This window comes from Muntiacus reevesi, chromosome 2 (assembly GCF_963930625.1).
Source record: "Muntiacus reevesi chromosome 2, mMunRee1.1, whole genome shotgun sequence".
Classification (NCBI taxonomy): Eukaryota; Metazoa; Chordata; class Mammalia; order Artiodactyla; family Cervidae; genus Muntiacus; species Muntiacus reevesi.
Window position 1 is genome coordinate 204646185 of NC_089250.1, and position 18521 is coordinate 204664705.

An 18521-nucleotide genomic window follows, 5' to 3' on the forward strand; every position below is an offset into this window, starting at 1 on the left:
TCCAGGGATTGAACCTGTGTCCTTTACAGCTCCTGCATTGGCAGGCGGGTTCTTTACCACTAGCCCCATCTGGGAAGCCCACCTCTTACTGTCTGACAGGTGGGAAAGAGCGCTCAATTTGTTTCATGGCCAGTTGACCTAAAAGTCGGCCCCTTCTTGAGAATTCTTGTAATAAATCCAAGTGTACCATTCTTTCCCCCCCCAATCTTCTTGGCATTTTAAGCATATCTGCTGTTACATGTATACCAAGTATTAGATTTGCAGCCTTTCCTAAACAATGAGCTTGTTTTGTTTCCTATGGGTGTCCTTTTCTTTACTCTTGGGCATTATAGGGAATTTATAAGCAGTTTGTCTTAAAGTCTTTCTCCAAATCAACTGAATTTTCCCTAATTAAAATTTTATAACTAAATATAATGAAACATTTTTAGAACACTCAAAAGAGGACTGAATTTTAGGAGAACACGAAGCAAACTGACCTTGATAAACACTAAAGTTTGGGGGCATTTATTCTGATCCAGGCATTCTGATGAGCACTATGCATACAATTATGTTTTTAACTCTCACAAGGTCCCCGTGAGGCAGGGACAATTATTTCCATTTTTCAGATAAGGAAACAGGGGCTTGGAGATGTGAACTGACAGTAAATTCCTCAGGAGGCTCCAAAAAGTAGCCAGATTGAGATTTAAATGCAAATTTCACAAAGCCTCCAGCACTGCCTTCCGCCATGATGTGTTCCAAAGCCAGGTGGCTCCAAAGCACAGAGGAGAGATCTCCACACTGACGCTGGTGGCAGGGGTGGAGTCTCTCAGATGTCACAGGCCTAGACCTTAAGAAGCTGGAGTCTGGCTGGGAGGATGGATCTGAACCTTTGAACTCATCTCTGCCAACAGGCTGATGGATAATAGGTTGATAACTGGCTGAATTAAAACCATTCCCATAATATGCAATATGCCATTCCAATAGTATGCCCACACATTTGGCAAAAGGGGGCAGCGGTGCTCCTTTCACATCACCCCAGAGAAGTCACACAAGAGCACTGCCCAGGTTGAGAGGAGGGAAGGATCTCTGTCTCTTTATTAAAGCTTTTCATTACTGGTGGTGTCCTTGCCAGTTGAGGGTGGCAAGCTGTCTGATGGTTCTGGAACACTTTGGAGGCTTCAGGGGTGATGTTGCTCACAACCAGGAACGCCCCCAGAACCGAACTGTTGAATGAGTGGTGAAAGAGGAGCTTTGACATGTTGCAGAGAGACAGAGTGGAGGAGGACATGAGAGGCCAAGAGCAGCACCAAAGTTGGGATCATCCTCCAGACGTCAAGTTGCTAGGCAGAGCTCCCTAGAAAAGAATAGAAGTCTTTATTTTAGATCCAAGGCGCATGTCTTTTTATCCTTCCATCCTTCACCTATCCATCCAATCCCTACCCTCAATCATTTATCCACCCACCATTTCCCACCTACCTGTTTATCATTCACCCACCATTCTCTTTTCATCCATCTATCCATCCATCCATCCATCCATCCACAAATCTATCCATCATTCCCCATTCATAATAGATACTCAATAAACATTTGCTCTTAGTTCCTCCTCTGCCTTCTTCATGAACCCCTCTCTTCTCTGCTAACCTCTTGCAGAGGTTCTCCAGGGCTCCAACCTCAGCGCCCTTGTCTTTCTCATTCTGCACAAACTCTTCCACCCCCACGGCCAGGGCAACTGCACACTCTTTAACTGCCAACCCTCTCCTACATCAGATCTCTAGCACCAGCCTACACCTCGCCAGTGAGGTTTGAAGCTGCATTTCCAACTGTCTACAGGGTATTTCCACCTGGAGTTCCCAGGGGCCCCTCAAACACAATCTGTCCAAAGGTGGCATCATGCCTGCCATGCCCCAGGAAGAATGAGAAGGCTGGCGAGACTGGGAAAAGGGGAGCAGTCATGGGCAATGAGGTCAGAGAGACAATAGGGTTGGGGAGGAGAGAGATCATGTAGGACTTTGTAAGCCATTGAAGAACTTTGGCTTTGACTCTGGAATGGAGACCTACTGTAGAGTTCTGGGCAGAAGCATGGCATCATCAGACTTAGATATCCCAAGTCAGAAAACTGGGAGTCCTCTGATTCCGTCTTTTTTCCCCTACCATTTTTAAATCAATCACCAAACTCATTCTTCCTGGTCTTTATTACTCATATCTACCCTTTCTCTCATCTCTATTATTACTGTGAATATGCAGGACCTACTCATCTCTAGTTTGGTCTCCAATTCCTAATTGACCTTCCAGCCTCTCATCTTTCCGTTTCCAGTTCACTCTCCCCATTGACCACCAGTGTGATGGATCTAAAATTTCAACTTCCACTGCTCAAAACTCTTCAATGACTCCTCACCTGTAGGAAAACATCTCTGGATCTTAATAAAACACACATAAAGTCCCTTGATTAGTCCCTGGGTACCATGCCTGCACAGTCCAGCAGTAAAACTGCTTCTGCTCCTACTGTCTCCCCGGCCCTAAAGGACATACACAGAGGGACTTCCCTAGTGGTCCAGTGGCTAAGACTCTGTGCCCCCAATTCAGGGGGCCCTGACCAGGTTCAATATCTGGTCAGCAAACTAGATCTCACATGCCGCAACTAAGATCTGGTGCAGCCAAAAAAATAAATTTCAACAAAAAAGAATACACACTTATACCCATGGTCATCCTCCTGAGACTCACCTCTGTGCCTTTGTTCATACAAGTCCTACCAATTTGAATACCCTAACCACCTCATTTTCCCCTAGAAATTTCTTTCTTTCAGTGTCACCTCCTCCAGGAAGCTCCATGATTCCTTTCCTTCCTGTCCCAACCGAGGCTGCGAGTAAGTGCTCTTCTCGCTGTTTCCATTTCTGTCATGGGCACTTAGCCATATTTGTTGTAATTGGCCATTTACTTGACTGGCCCCACATTAAACTGTGAACTTTTCAAGGGCAGAGACTGTGTCATTCACTTGTGTCCCAAGTTCCTAAAACAGGGACTGTATATGATGTGAACTCTAACTGTATGGTTATTCTGAATGGCCTTGTCATCCCTGGACCCAGCGCATACCTTCTCACGAGGGGATGGCAGGAGATGTGCCTTCGTGCGGGTACGGTTTCTGTCGGAGCTAGAGATGGCAGAAGGGAAAGGAGAGAGGTGAGAACTCAAGTCAAGGACTGGAGCAGAACAGAACAGGACTATGTGGTGTAAAATCCCCTTACTCTGCTGGGATGTTGTCAAACCCTGGCTCTCTCCCCTACAGGCTCCTCATCTTTCTCCCAGGACAAAGGGCATCTCCTGTGAAGCCTCACTCACCGGGTATCAGTGCCTCGGGTCTTGGTGAAGAACACTGGAAATAGAGGCCCCAGTCAGAGAAAGTACTATCCCGATAGCCAGAAAGAGATGTGGCTAGTGGGGAAGGGGCTAAGGAGATTCCGGGTCAGGGGTGAAGGACGGGGACTGGCTGAGTGGGTGGGGAGGTGCTGTGTGGTCCCAGGGCTGCTGTGAGATGGGGGAGCCGGGGACAGACTCCTGGAGAGGTCAACTGCGGGTGCGTCGGGGGGCTCAGGGACTGGAACTGGGGGTATGAGCGGGTCTCTGGACACAGGGGTCCTCAGGTGGGGAGTCACCATGTTTGGATATCTGAGTCCCTTGGTCTTGGGTCTGTTTTTCCTTGTTGGGCACAGGATTCATGTGGCGGGCAGCAACAAACAAGGCCTCGTCAGTGAGTTCTGTGCTGACCCGTGTCAGGAATTCCTCAGAGCGAGAAACCTTCTGGAAAAGGGAAAGTTGGGGGGTTCAGCCTCACAGTTCCCACATGGAAGGGCCGGGTCTGGAGGTTTCCAGAGTGGGGGCTCTGGGCTCAGGGTTGAGGCCAGAGTCTGAAGGCTGGCAGTCTCAGTGTCCTCAGCCTAAGCACGCTCCACCTCACTTCACCCCCACTCCAAGAAGCCCTTCTCCAGTGCTCACCAGATCGCAGCCCAGTGAGGTTGCAGGAGTTGTGGGTTTGGATGGCCGGCTGCCCTTTTTCTCCTCATTCCTGGCAAAAGTGGATGACATTCCCCTGGGGACAGTGGCAGCCCGAGTTAGGTTGCAAAACCAGCTCACTTCTCCCAACCCCAACCCACCACCATTCCCCGGGGCCTTGGAGAACTGTCAGTTCTCTCTCAAAAAAAAAAAAAAAGGCTGGGGGAGAGAAATAGTTGCTTTAAAAATCTTCCTAGGGGAGGGAGGAGGTGGGACGCCCACAACACCCACCTCCCCTACCCCTTACTTCGCCCAGCAGGGGCCCTCTCTATCCTTCTTCCCACCCAAGGCCCTTCCCAAGACAAGGCAGCCCACTTGCCGCCCCCGACCTAGCAGATGTGTCGAAATCTTGGGCTACTCGGCAGGAGGGGAGACGGAGAGGTCTAACGAGCCCTTTTACGGGCCGTGGGGACGGGGGATTTGGGAGCTGGGGAGGAAGGCTGGAAAGAGAGGAACCCGGGGAGGCGCCGTTGCTATAAAAACCTTGGCGTCTGAGGACGTTCCGTAGCCCCGTTGCCAGGAAATTAAGGATTCTAGAACCAAATGGGGGAGGGCATTTTCCCAGCTGGTCGCATTCGCTTCCCCGGCTTCTCCACCCTCTCTAGATCCCTCCTTGCGAGTACTGACCCCAGGGCCAGTGGCTTGAGAAACTTGGGAAGATCACGGACGGTGGACCTTGGCACCTAATCCTCCCACCACTAGGGGCAGGCGAGAAACAACCCCGCCCCAGGTCGCCTTCCAGCCTCTCTGGCCGTCATCTCTTTGCCTGGAGCCTGCGACAGCAAATGAGGGCCGAGAGAGGGGGCGGGGAAGGGAAAATGTGGGCTGTACCAAATAACTTTGCCTCTTGGGGGTGCAAAGACTCTGGATGGCGGGATCTTTTTGCCATTATGTCCAGGAGTAATATCCTCCACAGAAAAGAAAGTAGAGACATTTACCTAGGCCTCGTTCTCTTTTGATCTCTCCTTTTAAGTTCCTTCTTTTGATCAGCGTCGATGATTCTTTGACCCCTCTCCTCCCTCTGTACTTTGGTACGAATCGATGGAAAGGGGCGGAGGGAAGAAAAGGAAAAGGAAGCGGGCAGATCTTAAAGGGGACGCAGCTATTTCTTAAGTCTCTTGTTCCTTTCTCTAATTTTGCAAGGACAAACGCAGAAAAGTAGGTTCCGGAAACCGAGCGCAGCTGGAGCAGCAGGGGCCGCAGCTGTAGGCGGCAGCTCCCGCGAGGCAGGCGGAGGCCAGCGTCTGCCCATAGGAAGGGCGGGGTGTGCGCGCCCCCTGCGTCCGGCTCACAGCTGGGTCGGCCCATGCTCCGGCCGGCGGCGAGCTTGAACATCTGGGACCGGGCAGGGACCTGCGCACAGTGGGCGTGGCTGATGCGCCGGGCTGGGGAGTGAATCTGCACCCGGGCTGGGACAGAGTTGGCACCTTCAGTTAAGGCCCAGAGCGGCCAGGGGACCTCCGCGATGGCAAGCGAAAATATCTTCCTGTTTGTGCCTAACCTCATCGGTGAGTGCTACCCGCGGCTCCGGGCGGAACGGGAGGGCCAGGGGCCTTGAGCAGACTCCCAGATCTGCCCTGTCTCACCCTGTCTCAATTCCAAGGTTATGCTCGGATTGTCTTCGCCATAATTTCTTTCTACTTCATGCCCTGCTGCCCACTCACGGCCTCCTCCTTTTACCTGCTCAGCGGACTTCTGGACGCTTTCGATGGACACGCTGCTCGAGTCCTTAATCAAGGTGACAGACATCTCTTCCAACCAGCCCACAACCCTCTGTCCCCATTTTCCTGCTTCCTCAGGACCTCGGAGTGGGCGGGTACTCGGGAATCCGAGGGCTCTGTCATTCCCATCTCTGTCGAAGGCAGTTTAGAATGACCTGGTTTTGGAGCAGAAGGGATTGAAGCTCCCTCTTGAGAACGAGCGCGACTGGGCATGGCAGTGGCAGTGGCAGTGGCAGTGCTAGAGGCTTTTCTGAATAAAAAGCCAGTCAACAGGTTATTGGGCATCTGCTGTGTGCCAGACACAAGCGATCAGCATTCCAGAAGGCATGTTTAGAGGGAGAATGGAGAAGGAAGGGAGATAGTTTCTGGAAGGTTGACCTCATTTTTTATAATCTGTTCTTAGACCCACCTCTAAGACTTCCCTAAGACTTCCAATCTTCTTGTCTTGAGACCTGAACCCTTGGTTCTGGATTGATGAGCTGTAGAGCTAGCTAGCTTTCTCAGGCCCTTCTACAATGTTGTCTCCAGGCTACCAGGCTTCCCCCTTTTATGATATGGTGACCTTTGACCTTTGACCTTTACACTCCAGCCAGAGCAGTCTGGTTTCCTCCCCCCCCCCCCCCCCCCCCCGGTGGATGGTGGGCATTTTCACTCTTACACTCTGCATCAGAGTGATTCACCAAATATGGCCCCTGTCACAGCTCCTCTGTCCCCTGACAGCCCCTTTCCACTGTTTTTCTCAGGGACCCGGTTTGGGGCCATGCTGGACATGCTGACAGACCGGTGCTCCACGATGTGTCTGCTGGTCAACCTGGCCCTGCTGTATCCTCGCGCCACCCTTCTCTTCCAGCTCAGCATGAGCTTAGACGTGGCCAGTCACTGGCTGCACCTCCACAGGTCTGCAGTTCTGGGGATATGGACCAGTGGAAGAAGACGCTACATGGGGAGGGATGAGACCTTCTCAGGGGGTATCTTCAGGCTGCTGGGGAGGTCTCCTTTTTAGCTGTGCTTTGTTAAGGGAGTCTGGCAAATCTTCTCTGACTCGGCGTCCTATTTTACAGTTGGCTTAGTAATCTTTAAAACCCTTCTGAGGATTCCAAAGAGATAACATCCCTTTGGAAGGGGATAGGGCTTTTGAATCCTGATTTTGCTTCCTCCAGCTATCCAGCTAGACTGTAACTTCTGGCCCAATGGTCCTCAGCTGTGCCCGAGTCCCCCCTCTGTTCAGCAGAGGCAATCCCAGTACTTATGTAATGGGGGTTGCATTGAGGATTCGGTGGGCATTCCTGGTAATGCACGCTCATGGATTCCCCCTCTACTTTCTCCCTAAGTTCTGTGGTCCGAGGCAGTGAAAGTCACAAGATGATCGACCTGTCTGGAAACCCGGTGCTTCGCATCTACTACACCTCCAGAGTGAGCCTTTGCCGCCCCTCCCTATTTGCTTAGGGCAAGTCCTGGCCCCAGCCCTGGGCCCAGGACAGGATTGGTGGGAAGGGTGTGTGTGAATTGCTCAGGCAGCAGGTGTGCATAGGAGAACTGAGTGACTTGAGGGGTGAGGGAAGGAGGAAGAAGCCAGAGCGGTCTGCAGAACCAGCTGTCTAAAGGCCTTAGGCCATAATAAGGAGTGTAGTCTTCCTCCTGGGTGGGCTGGGCAGTGTTACTACCTCCAGGTAGCGCACGGAGGGTGAGAATTGCAGCATTGCTGGGTAAGAATATCTTCCTGTTTGTGCATATCCTTATGATGAGTGCTGCCCATGGCTCCAGGCTGAAGGGGAAGGTGAGGAGCCTTGGGCAGACTGATCTACCCTGTTCCCCACATCTTCCCCACACCACCCTGCACCCCTCTTTCCCAGTTCCTGGTCCCCTGGCCCTTAGTTGGAGGATGGGAGCCACTGCCCTGCCCTCTTGCTCAAGCAGCCTTTTTGCCATTTGTTTAGCCTGCTCTGTTCACCCTATGTGCTGGAAACGAGCTCTTCTACTGCCTCCTCTACCTGTTTAATTTCTCCGAGGGACCTTTAGGTAGGCGATGAGGGACTGGGTAGGAGGATGGGAGGGGGTCTGGCCTGCCCGGGGAGACAAGACCCCTGCCTCACCTGCATCCTGTTTTCTCTGGATCACCCTTGATCCCTTTCCACAGTTGGCTCAGTGGGTCTTTTCCGAATGGGCCTCTGGATCACCGCCCCCATCGCCCTGCTCAAGTCTCTCATCAGCGTCATCCACCTGATCACAGCTGCCCGCAACATGGCTGCCTTGGATGCGGCAGATCGGGCCAAGAGGAAGTGACCCTGGAACCTCCAGCCCCTGGCTACCCACCTGCCCTGGGAGTCTCACTGTGCCTCTCAGCTCCCCAGTCTCTTCCTAGGAGGAGGGCCCAGGCTCACATCTTTCCAATTGTGTCATCCAAACTGCTGGGAAGGGGGGGTGGGCATCCTCTTTGGTGATATGACGTTCTCCGTAATCCTGGGGACCAGTCCTCCCACCCCCATAATCGCCAAGGACCTGGACTTCAAATCAGGAAGGATGCTCAGGAGGCCCCACCCACATGGGCAGTGCTTCGGGGGCCCCAGGAGAGCTGTCTGAGGACTGGGCATTGTCACACCTGCTGGCTCAGCCCTGGGATCTGGCTTGGCCTGAGACCTTAGGGATTTGAGTAAGGGCGGTGGGATAGGGGCCAGGGTTCCCAAGAGGCAGGGATTCAGACCTCTGCCCCTGGCTGGAGGAAGCCTGTGGGTACCGTGGCTGGGAGAGAAGGGGCCGTCAAGATCCCCGTTGCAATCTCCTCTGTCCTGGCTCTGAAGGCCTTGATAATAAAGGAGGGGATGTCACTGTTCTAGAGTTGGTTTCCTTGGAGATACTCTTGGAACAGGGCCAGTGTTGAGGGGAGAGGTTGGGGGGAAAATGATGATCCATCTGGATACTAGTTTACTGGCTGGCTCCTTCCTGTCACTCCTCAGTGACCTCAGAGCCCCTCCCTGCCACCCAAGCTCATGCTGTGTCCTCTGCCTACTTCTTTATTTTCTTTACAACACCTGTCACTGGCTGTCTACAGTTACTTGTGTACCTGATATTTTCTACACTCACTAAAATGTAAACTCCACAAGGGCACGGACTTTTCTTATTCTTTCTCTGTCCCTACAAAAAAAGATTAATCTTGACCTGGCATATCATAGCTGCTTAGTAAAGACTTATGAATAGATGGGTTGGTTTCTGAGAGTGTGGTTCTTTGACCACTTATGCGGTATTTCTGGAAAATTCAGCTTCTTGGACCCTGCACCAGACCTCCAGAGTTGGGAATTAAGGGATAGGCCAAGAAGTCTGGGATTGTAATAAACCCCAGCTGATTGATTCTTTTTCCCAATTACACTGAGAATCACTGACCTTTCTTAAACATTTTGTGGGTACCTACCAATAGGGGATATTGTTCTGGGCATGTCCCTAACAGCTTACCCCTGTCATCTGAACAGAAAGCTGCCTGGCATCAGCTTTGAAAAGAAAGACTATATTGAACCAGATACCATATGCCTGATCCTGTACTGGGGATTCTTTGCAGATATAACTTATTTTGCCCTTCTAAGAGCTTATCCAAGAGGGGCTCATGTCTGTTATTGTTGCTCAGTCGTGTCCGACTCTGTGACCCCATGGACTGCAGCACACCAGGCTTCCCTGTCCATTAGCAACTCCCGGAGATTGCTCAAACTCATGTCCATTGAGTTGCTGATGCCATCCAACCATTCTCATCCTTTGTTGCTCCTTTCTCCCATCCAAGTACTAACCAGGCCCGACCCTGCTTAGCTTCCAAGATCAGACGAGATCAGGCGCGTTCAGGGTGGTATGGCCATAGACTGTTGCCCCCTTCTGCCTTCAGTCTTTCCTAGCATCAGGGTCTTTTCCAATGAATCAGCTCTTCACGTCAGGTGGCCAAAGGATTGGAGCTTCAGCATCCATCCTTCCAGTGAATATTCAAGGTTGGTTTCCTTTAGGATTGACTGGTTGGATCTCCTTGCTCTTCAAGGGATTCTCAAAGGTCTTCTCCAGCACCACAGTTTGAAAGCATCAATTCTCTGGTGCTCAGCCTTCTTTGTGGTCCAACACTCACATCCATACGTGACTACTGGAAAAACAATACCTTTGACTGTATGGACGTTTGTCAGCAAAGAGGCCCTCATGTCTGAGGGCTGACATTTATCAGATGTGTCTTGAGCCTCGACTCCTGCTGTAGGCCCAGGGGATTCAGTGAGGAGGAGGCCACTGGCTAGCCAGGGAAGAGATGATGCCATTAGGAGGGTGCTTGTTGAAGGGTGGGGGTAGAATGTGCTGTAGCGCTTTGGGTGTCTTAAGAAAGCGGGTAATAGTGATTGGGGAGGGAAGGGTTAATGTAGAGGAGGATTGATTCTCAACTGACTGAGTGGGGAGGTGGCCTGAAAGCACCCGGGGCAGTTGCCAAAGGAAAATGGAAGCAGGTCATGTGGCTGGAACACTGAACGCTGGGGGTTGGGGGCCGGAGAGCTGATGAAAGGTAGGGCAGAAGCCAGCAGCAGCCTGATGAACCCCAGAGAGCTTTTGGACTTCACCCTAAGGGCCACGAGGAGGTGCTGTAGGAATCTTTCAAAATAATAGGTACATTATTCATAGGCAAAAATAGTAAGTTGCACACATTACCAAAGGATGACGAAGACTTCCTGCCACTTGAAGCTCCCAGTTCTCCCCAGAGGCAACCACTGGTATTCATTGCTTATGTAGCTAAATGAATTCTTCACATGTACCCGTATTCTGTATTTTAAAATTCATTTTGTATATTTGCTGTTCTGCTAATGAAACCCAGCGGGACCTTGTGGGGCTCCTGGGTAAAAATCCTTTCTGTGTGCCCCGTTTCTTGTTTGTAGGAAATAGGCTTCTTTCGGCCTCCTTGACTTTCCCTGAATTCCCAAGGGCAGGTTCAAACAGTTGCTAATCAGAGAAAAGGAGGGGTTGCAGAAATAAGGGAGGGGCAGTTAAATAGGGCAGCCTCTATACAGTCAAAAAAACAAGACCTGGAGCTGACTGTGACTCAGATCATGAGCTCCTTACTGCAAAATTCAGGCTTAAATTGAAGAAGGTACGGAAAACCCTTAGGCCATTCAGGTATGAGCTAAATCAAATCTCTTATGATTATACAGTGGGGGTGACAAATAGATTCAAGGGATTAGATCTGGTAGACAAGAGTACCTGAAGAACTATGGGTGGGGGTTCATAACATTGTACAGGAAGTGGTGATCAAAACCAACCCCAAGAAAAAGAAAGGCAAAATAGTTGTCTGAGGAGGCCTTACAAATAGCTGAGAAAAGAAGGGAAGCTAAAGGCAAAGGAGAAAGGGAAAGATATACCTACCTGAATGCAGAATTCCAGAGAATAGCAAGGAGAAATGAGAAAGCCTTCTTAAGTGAACAATGCAAAGAAACAGGAAAACAATAGAACGGGAAAAACTAGAGATCTCTTCAAGAAAATTAGAAAAAAAAAGAAAAGAAAATTAGAGATACCAAGGTAACACTTCATGCAAAGATTGGCACAATAAAGGACAGAAAAGGCAAAGACCTAACAGAAGCAGAAGAGATTAAGAAGAGGTGGCAAGAATACACAAAAAAACTATACAAGAAAGGTCTTAATGACCCGGATAATCACAATGGTGTGATCACTCATCTAGAGCCAGACATTCTGAAGTGCGAAGTCAAGTGGGCCTTAGGAAGCATTACTATGAACAAAGCTAGTGGAAGTGATGAAATTCCAGCCAAGCTATTTCAAATCTTAAAAGATGATTCTGTTAAAGTGCTGCCCTCAATATGCCAGAAAATTTGGAAAACTCAGCAGTGGCCACTGGACTGGAAAATTTCAGTTTTCATATTAATCCCAAAGAAGGGCAGTGCCAAAAAATGTTCAAACTACTGCACAATTGCACTCATCTCACAGTCTAGCAAAGTAATGCTCAAAATTCTCCAAGCTAGGCTTCAACAGTACTTGAATCGAGAACTTCCAGATGTACAAGCTGGATTTAGAAAGGGCAGAGGAACCAGAGATCAAATTACCAGCATCCACTGGATCATAGAAAAAGCAAGGAAATTCCAGAAAAACATTTGCTTCATTGACTACGCTAAAGTCTTTGACTGTGTGGATCACAACAAACTGTGGAAAATTCTTCAAGAGGTGAAAATACCAGACCACCTTACCTGCCTCCTGAGACACCTGTATGCTGGAGAAGAAGCAATAGTTAGAATTGGACATGGAACAACAGATTGGTTCTAAATTGAGAAAGGATTACATCAATGCTGTATATTGTCACCCTACTTATTTAATTTATATGCAGAGTACATCATGTGAAATGCCAAGCTGGATGAATCAAGAGGGAATCACAATTGCTGGGAAAAATATCAGCAAACTCAGATATGCAGATGATACCACTCTAATGGTAGAAATCAAAGAGGACCTAAAGAGCCTTTTGAGGGTGAAAGACGAGAGTAAAAAGCTGGCTTAAAACTCAGCATTCAAAAAATTAAGATCATGCATCCAGTCCCATTATTTCATGGTAAATAGATTGGGAAAAAGTGGAAACAGTGACAGATTTCATTTTCTTGGGCTCCAAAATCACTGCAGATGGTGACTTCAGCCACCAACTAAAAGACGCTCGCTCCTTTAAAGAAAAGCTATGACAAACCTAGACAGAGTATTAAAGAGCAGAGACATCACTTTGCCGACAAAGGTCCATATAGTCAGTTATGGTTTTTCCAGTAGTCATGTACATATGTTAGAGTTGAACCGTAAAGAAGGCTGAGCACCAAAGAATTGATACTTTAGAACTTTGGTGCTGGAGAAGACTCTTAAGAGTCCCTTGGACAGCAAGGAGATCCAACCAGTCAGTCCTAAAGGGAATCAACCCTGAATATTCACTGGAAGGATTGATGCTGAAGCTGAAGCTCCAGTACTTTGGCCACCTGATGCGAAGAGCCAATGCACTGAAGAGCCAGTTCTGAAGCTGGGAAAGATTGAGGGCAGGAGGAAAAGGGAGCGATAGAGGATGAGATGGTTGGATGTCATCATTGTCTCAATGGACATGCGTTTGAGCGAACTCCAGGAGATAGTGAAGGACAGGGAAGCCTGGGGTGCTGCAGTCCATGGGGTTGCAAAGGGTCAGTCCTGACTGAGCAACTGAGCAACAAGTACAGCTTTGGGGCTGGGTCCTGGTCCCTCCTCAAGGAATATACATAACAATACCTTTGAGGTCTTCTGCGGAACCAAGGCCCCACTCAGGTGAAGGATGGTGACTTCCGGATGGAGCACAGCCCTGTTACCTCATTACCAGCCAATCAGAAGGAAGTCACACACCCTGCAGCCCTCACCCCACATTCTGCCTGTTAAAACCTCCTCTCAAACCATTGGGGAGTTTTGAGCAGGAGCCACCAACTGTTCTTCTCCCATGGCCCTGCAATAAACCTTTCTGTGCTCCAAATTACAAGGTTTCAATTTATTTGACCTCACTCTGCATCGGGTACACACACTTGTGTTCTGTAACACTAACACAAGCTGTTCCACGAGCTTTTGTGCATTACCATTTCACCTCACATCTGCGCTCTTCTGTGTACTAAACAATACAAGAAGCTCATTTTCCAGAGAGGAAATCTAGGTCCTGAGAGGAGTCCATCCTGGTTGGCTTGGCTCCAGAGCTGGCGCCGTTAACCTTTACCACGCTGCAGTCTACGTCAGCAGTCTTCTCTCTCTTTTTTTTTTTTTTGCCGTCTTCTCAATGGTGGCATTAAATTCCATGGTTTATTTGTTTAAGTAGGTCCTGCCACCTTAAACAGTGTTTGACTCACCTGAGCCCTCTGGAGGCACCTGTAGGATGAACGTTGAAGGGCTTTCAGCAGGGTGATGGCAGGGACTGATTTGTACTTGGCCCTCACCAGCTGATCAGCCCCTCCAACTGTAGGCGTTCCCCTGGCAGCCTGCTCCCAGGCAGGTGGGAGGCTGAGCAGTGGTCCTTCATCCTTCATCCTTCATGAGTCAGCTTGATGCCCAAAGCTCGGCTTCTCTGTGCACCAGTTCGGAATCGAATCTCAGAGACAGAGTTTGGGGTGAAGTAGAAAAGGAGAGTATTGTTGCTTTGCCAGGCAAAGGGGGCCAGAGCTGGCTGATGGCCTCCAAACCATGTGTCTCCCCTTGGGGAAGAAAGAACTGTTATAGTAATTGTTCCAAGGGGGCGTGATCAGCTCGTGGACATTCTTGGGATGGGTCGGTGGTGAGGTTAGTAGGAGTCAGCATCATCACCCTTCAGGTCCCACTGGTCTGGGGGCTACATACTTGTGGGCTGCATACCATTGTTAATTGCTGTTTACTTCTCCCTCCTGGAGGGGGTTTCAGTATCTGCAAAATAGCTTAAAGGTATTGTTGTGTGTATCTGTCAATGGGGAAACAGGAGCCCACCCCAAGGCTGCTCTCTCTTTTTTTTAATGCAATTTTATTTATCTATTTTTGGCTGTGCTGGGTCGTCATTGCTGCACTGGCATTTCTCTAGTTGCAGCTAGCAGGGGCTACTCTCTAGCCATGTGCGTGGGCTTCTCACTGCATTGGCTCCTCTTGTGGACCATGGGCTCTAGAGCACAGGCTCAGTAGTTGTGGCACACGATTAGTTGCTCCGAGGCATGTGGGATCCTCCCGTATCAGGGATCAAACCTGTGTCTGCTGCATTGGCAGGCAGATTCTTTACCACTGAGCCACCAGGGAAGTCCCCCAAGTCTGTTCTTGACTCTTTCTTTCGGGTCTCACATCCTCTCTTGAACCTGCCCATTGGAAGTAAGGGAAGGTTATGGAGGCTGCTTCCTGTAGTCAAAGAAATGGGGGATATGAAAAGGCTTTGTGTCCAGGAGCCCCACAGAGCCCTGCGTGGTATTAAGATCTCCCTTCCGACCAGAGGAGTCCTCCAAGCCCTCTCTCCAGCCCCACAGCTCTGACTGGTTCCTTGACTCTTTGGCCCTAATCATTTATACAGATGTCACACATCAGACATCTCTATTCGTGTAAACTAAGCAAGTGTACTACAGTGTGGATTGCTCAGTCACATCCGACTCTTCGCCACCCCATGGACTGTAGTCCACCAGGCTCCTCTGGTCCATGGAATTCTCCAGGCCAGAATACTGGAGTGGGTAGCCATTCCCTTCTCCAGGGGATCTTCCCAATCCAGGGATCGAACCCATGTCTCCTGCCCTGGCAGGTGGATTCTTTAACACTGAACTACCAGGTTAAATCCTAATTCCGGAGATGAGGGACTCAGGTGCCTGCTGATTTTCAACGCCTATCTTCCAAGTGCACCTTGCTTGCTTGCATCTCACATAGGCGGAGGTGCAGGGGGAGGATTGCTCTAGGCTGGTTTATGGGATGGCAGGAAGCTGGTGCCAGCAACATCCACTCTCATCAATTGACTGCTAGTCGGTCATGTGGCCACTTCTACATGCAGAGGAGGTTGGGAAAGAGATTAGCTGTGGGCCCAGGAGGAAGAGAAAATAGATTTGGTAGACAAAGTCTTTTGCTGTTTAAAGACCATTTTTTCTTCTACAAGGGATACGTCAGTCAATTTATTTGGTATTTAACCAAAGAAAAGCTATTTGTTCCAGAGCTAGAGGAAAACAGGCCGTGTTGATCTACATTGGAGATCACGCCATTCTGTACTTAACGGGCAATTTAAGGGACCTTCAAGGGTAAATTTAGTACCAAGGGACTGAGAATTTGGTTCCAGTGTGAACTGGAATTCCACTATATTTCCAGCAAGGCCTGCTTTCCTATCATAGAGATATATCTTGTCTTCCCACTATATAATCAGTGCTGGGGAGATAGTGAAAACCCATCTTTATGTGTACAGTTTAAAGAGCAACTTCTATTAACTTATTGGATTTCACAACCTTATGAGATATATGTAGTCAGGACAGTCTAGATTATGCTGTGGTAAAAAGCTCCCCCACAAACCGCATTGAGTGCACAGAGGAAATGTTTCACATTTCTGCTGCATGTCTACTGTGGGTTGGGTGTGGCTCTGCTTCACGCCATTTTTCTCTGGGACCCAGGTCAATATTTGAATATTGCTGGTTAACACGGAAAAGGGAAAAGTGTAGTGATGCATTCTCTCTTGCATTTCATTGGCCAGAAGAAGTCATAGGCCGAGCCCAGTGGCCACTGGAGATCTATGTGGAGGCATCAAGTCATCAACTGAAAATGAGCTTAGAGCTCAGAGGTGAGGTCAGCGATGGAGAAATTTTGAATCTAAAGCCAGGAGACTGGCCAAGGATGTAGCCTTGTAAAGGAACAAGGTTCTGGGAATTCCCGGGTAGTCTGATGGTTAGGACTCCAAGCTTTCACTGCAGAGGGCGCTGGCCAGGGAACGAAGATCCAGGAAACCACACTGAGTAGCCAAAAAAAAAAAAAAAGTCGGGGGGGAAAGAAAGAAAACAAGGTTCAGGATGACTCATGACTTAGCAGCTGAGCAGAGAAAGTGGGGTTGGCCAAGGAAACTGAGGCACAACCAGGGAGGTGGAAGGAAAAGAGATGCAGGCTAGGCGATGGGAGCCTGTGGTAGGAGGCAGGCAGCCACTGTGCTGAAAGATGGGAGGGGCTGAAGGAGAGGACCTAACTTCTGGGTTTAGCAATAGTCCTGTGATGCCGAATAGAGCTGTTTCCATTAAGCAAGGGGTGGAGACAGAAGTTAATTGGTGAGGTTTGAGGAGATAATGAGAGGTAAGGAATGGAAACCGAGAACTTTGGCTAGGAAGGAGATAAGGCAGCTGGAGGGAACGTACAGCAGAGAGAGTTGGTTCTCCATGGGAAGGAGCAGAGCACATTTCTAGAAACAGATGGTGCAGGAGATAAAGGCGGTGGGATGGGGGAGTGGACTCCCAGGAGGACTTGGGGGGAAGGGGGCGAGCTGGGCTCAGTGGGAAGAGGAAGGACAGAGTCCAGATGGGGTCGTTGGTTAGATTTGATGCTGGAAAGGGCCTTCCTGCCCAGTGAGTTTCTATTTTCTCAAAGAGGTGAGAGAAAGTGGGCCGGGGTGTGGGAGGTGGAGAGGAGAGGGGGTGTGAAGAGCGGCTCTGAAGGGGCCCTCACGCAAGCGAGAGGAGTAGAGTCAGAGGCCGTGAGGTCTCTCGAGATTCCTTGCAGTGAGTTTCAAACGGGATCAGTCTGTAGGCGGGGTGTTCCTCCTCCAGGAACAAGCAGCTGGTCACGGCGGGTGGAGGGGGCGGTAACTGGTTTAAGTCAGGATGGAGCTTTTTCTACCAAGTATCATGGGAGAGGGGGAGAGGCGAGGAGGGAGGGTTTTTTTTTTTCATTGAAGTATAGCTGATTTACAATGTGTTAGTTTCTGCTGTATAGTGATTCAGTTATACATTTATATACATTCTTTTTAACAATTCTTTTCCATTATGATTTATCATAGGATATTGAATGTAGTTCTCTGTGCTATACAGTAGGACCTTGTTGTTTATCCATCTTATATTTAATAACTTACATCTGCTAACCTCAACCTCCATACCGCCCCTCCCCCAACCCCCTCCCCCTTAGTATACCATAGCATGGTAACCATTCTATGTCCATGAGTCTCTTTCTGGTTCACAGATAGGTTCATTTGTGTCATATTTTAGATTTCACATATGCGATATTGTATGGTATTTTGTCTTTCTCTGACTTCACTTAGTATGATCATCTCTAGTTCCATCCATGTTGTTGTAAATGGCATTATTTCATTCTTCTTTTATGACTGAGTAGTATTCCGTTGTATAATATATGCCACATCTTCTTTACCCATTCATCTGTCAGTGGACATTTAGGTTGCTTCCAGGTCTTGGATATTGTGAATAACGCTGCTATAGACATAGCGATGTGTGTATCTTTTTGAATTAAGAGTTTTGTCCAGATATATGCCCAGGAATGGGATTCCTGGATCATATGTTAATTCTGTTTTTTAGTTTCCTGAGGAACTTCCACACTGTTTTCCATGCTGTCTGCACCAACTTATATTCCCACCAGCAGTGTAGGAGGGTTCTCTTTTCTGAAGGAAGTTTTGAGTGAGAATGAGTGAATTACAGAATAGACCACAAAATCTAAGCTGGGCAAAATTGAAATGAATAGGGTGTGGAGTTCAACATTGAGAAAGTGGTTGAGATCAAGGTCATTGAACCCTGGAGTAGAGGAATGGTTGTCAGAAGGTGAGAAGGAGGAGTTGATTTCAGAGGTGGTGTCGTCATTAGTAATGACAATGTCAAGGGGTGGCCATGGGAGCCATGGCCAAGATAAGAACTTACCCTCCTTGGGTAACCTTATCTGCTGTTCTCCCCAGAGGCCCTTGGCTATAAACAGTGCTAACACGGCACGAACCAGGTACTGGATGAAGAGCTTTGAGTTAGTTGCCTCTCCTCAGGGAAGATGTAGGGGGTTTGTAGGAAGTAGGGGTGGATGAACTGACTTGCTTGCCTGTTCTACCAACACTGAGACAGCACCACCAATGCTATGGGCTAAACAGACAGCCCTGGCCCCAACCAGCTCAGACCTGAGTGGAGGCATTGGTTACCAATGCAACTCAAGGCAGGAGACAAGAGCTCATGGGACAGGGCCCAGTGGAGGGAAAGGAATAAGACCCTAAAAAAAAAGTATCATAAAGAATCTCCCTACAATGCAGGGGACTCCAGTTTGATTCCCTGGGTTGGAAAGATCCCCTGGAGAAGGGAATGACTACCCACTCCAGTATTTTTACCTGGAGAATTC

At 49.1% G+C, this 18521-nt stretch overlaps 2 protein-coding genes across 3 annotated transcripts; one reads left to right on the top strand and one right to left on the bottom strand.

The window, feature by feature from the left end:
- Window positions 1–545: 545 nt before the first annotated feature.
- On the bottom strand, window positions 546–5361 carry LOC136157392 (uncharacterized). The gene is made up of 7 exons (XM_065919298.1): window positions 5177–5361; window positions 4356–4559; window positions 3970–4063; window positions 3630–3774; window positions 3316–3349; window positions 3070–3127; window positions 546–1333 (listed from the first exon to the last, which is right to left on the bottom strand). The coding sequence occupies exons 1-7, from the start codon at window positions 5359–5361 to the stop codon at window positions 1298–1300; spliced, it is 756 nt and encodes a 251-aa protein (XP_065775370.1). The 3' UTR covers window positions 546–1297.
- Window positions 5088–8943, top strand: CDIPT (CDP-diacylglycerol--inositol 3-phosphatidyltransferase). 2 transcript variants are annotated; one of them, XM_065924615.1, is made up of 6 exons: window positions 5088–5534; window positions 5715–5764; window positions 6491–6644; window positions 7079–7160; window positions 7685–7766; window positions 7885–8943. In XM_065924615.1, exons 3-6 carry the CDS (start codon window positions 6508–6510, stop codon window positions 8028–8030), a joined length of 447 nt encoding a protein of 148 aa, XP_065780687.1. In that variant the 5' UTR covers window positions 5088–5534; window positions 5715–5764; window positions 6491–6507; the 3' UTR covers window positions 8031–8943. The 2 variants fall into 2 exon arrangements, with proteins under 2 accessions (XP_065780687.1, XP_065780686.1); XM_065924614.1 differs by having other exon boundaries at window positions 5092–5534; window positions 5630–5764.
- The last annotated feature ends 9578 nt before the right edge of the window (window positions 8944–18521 follow it).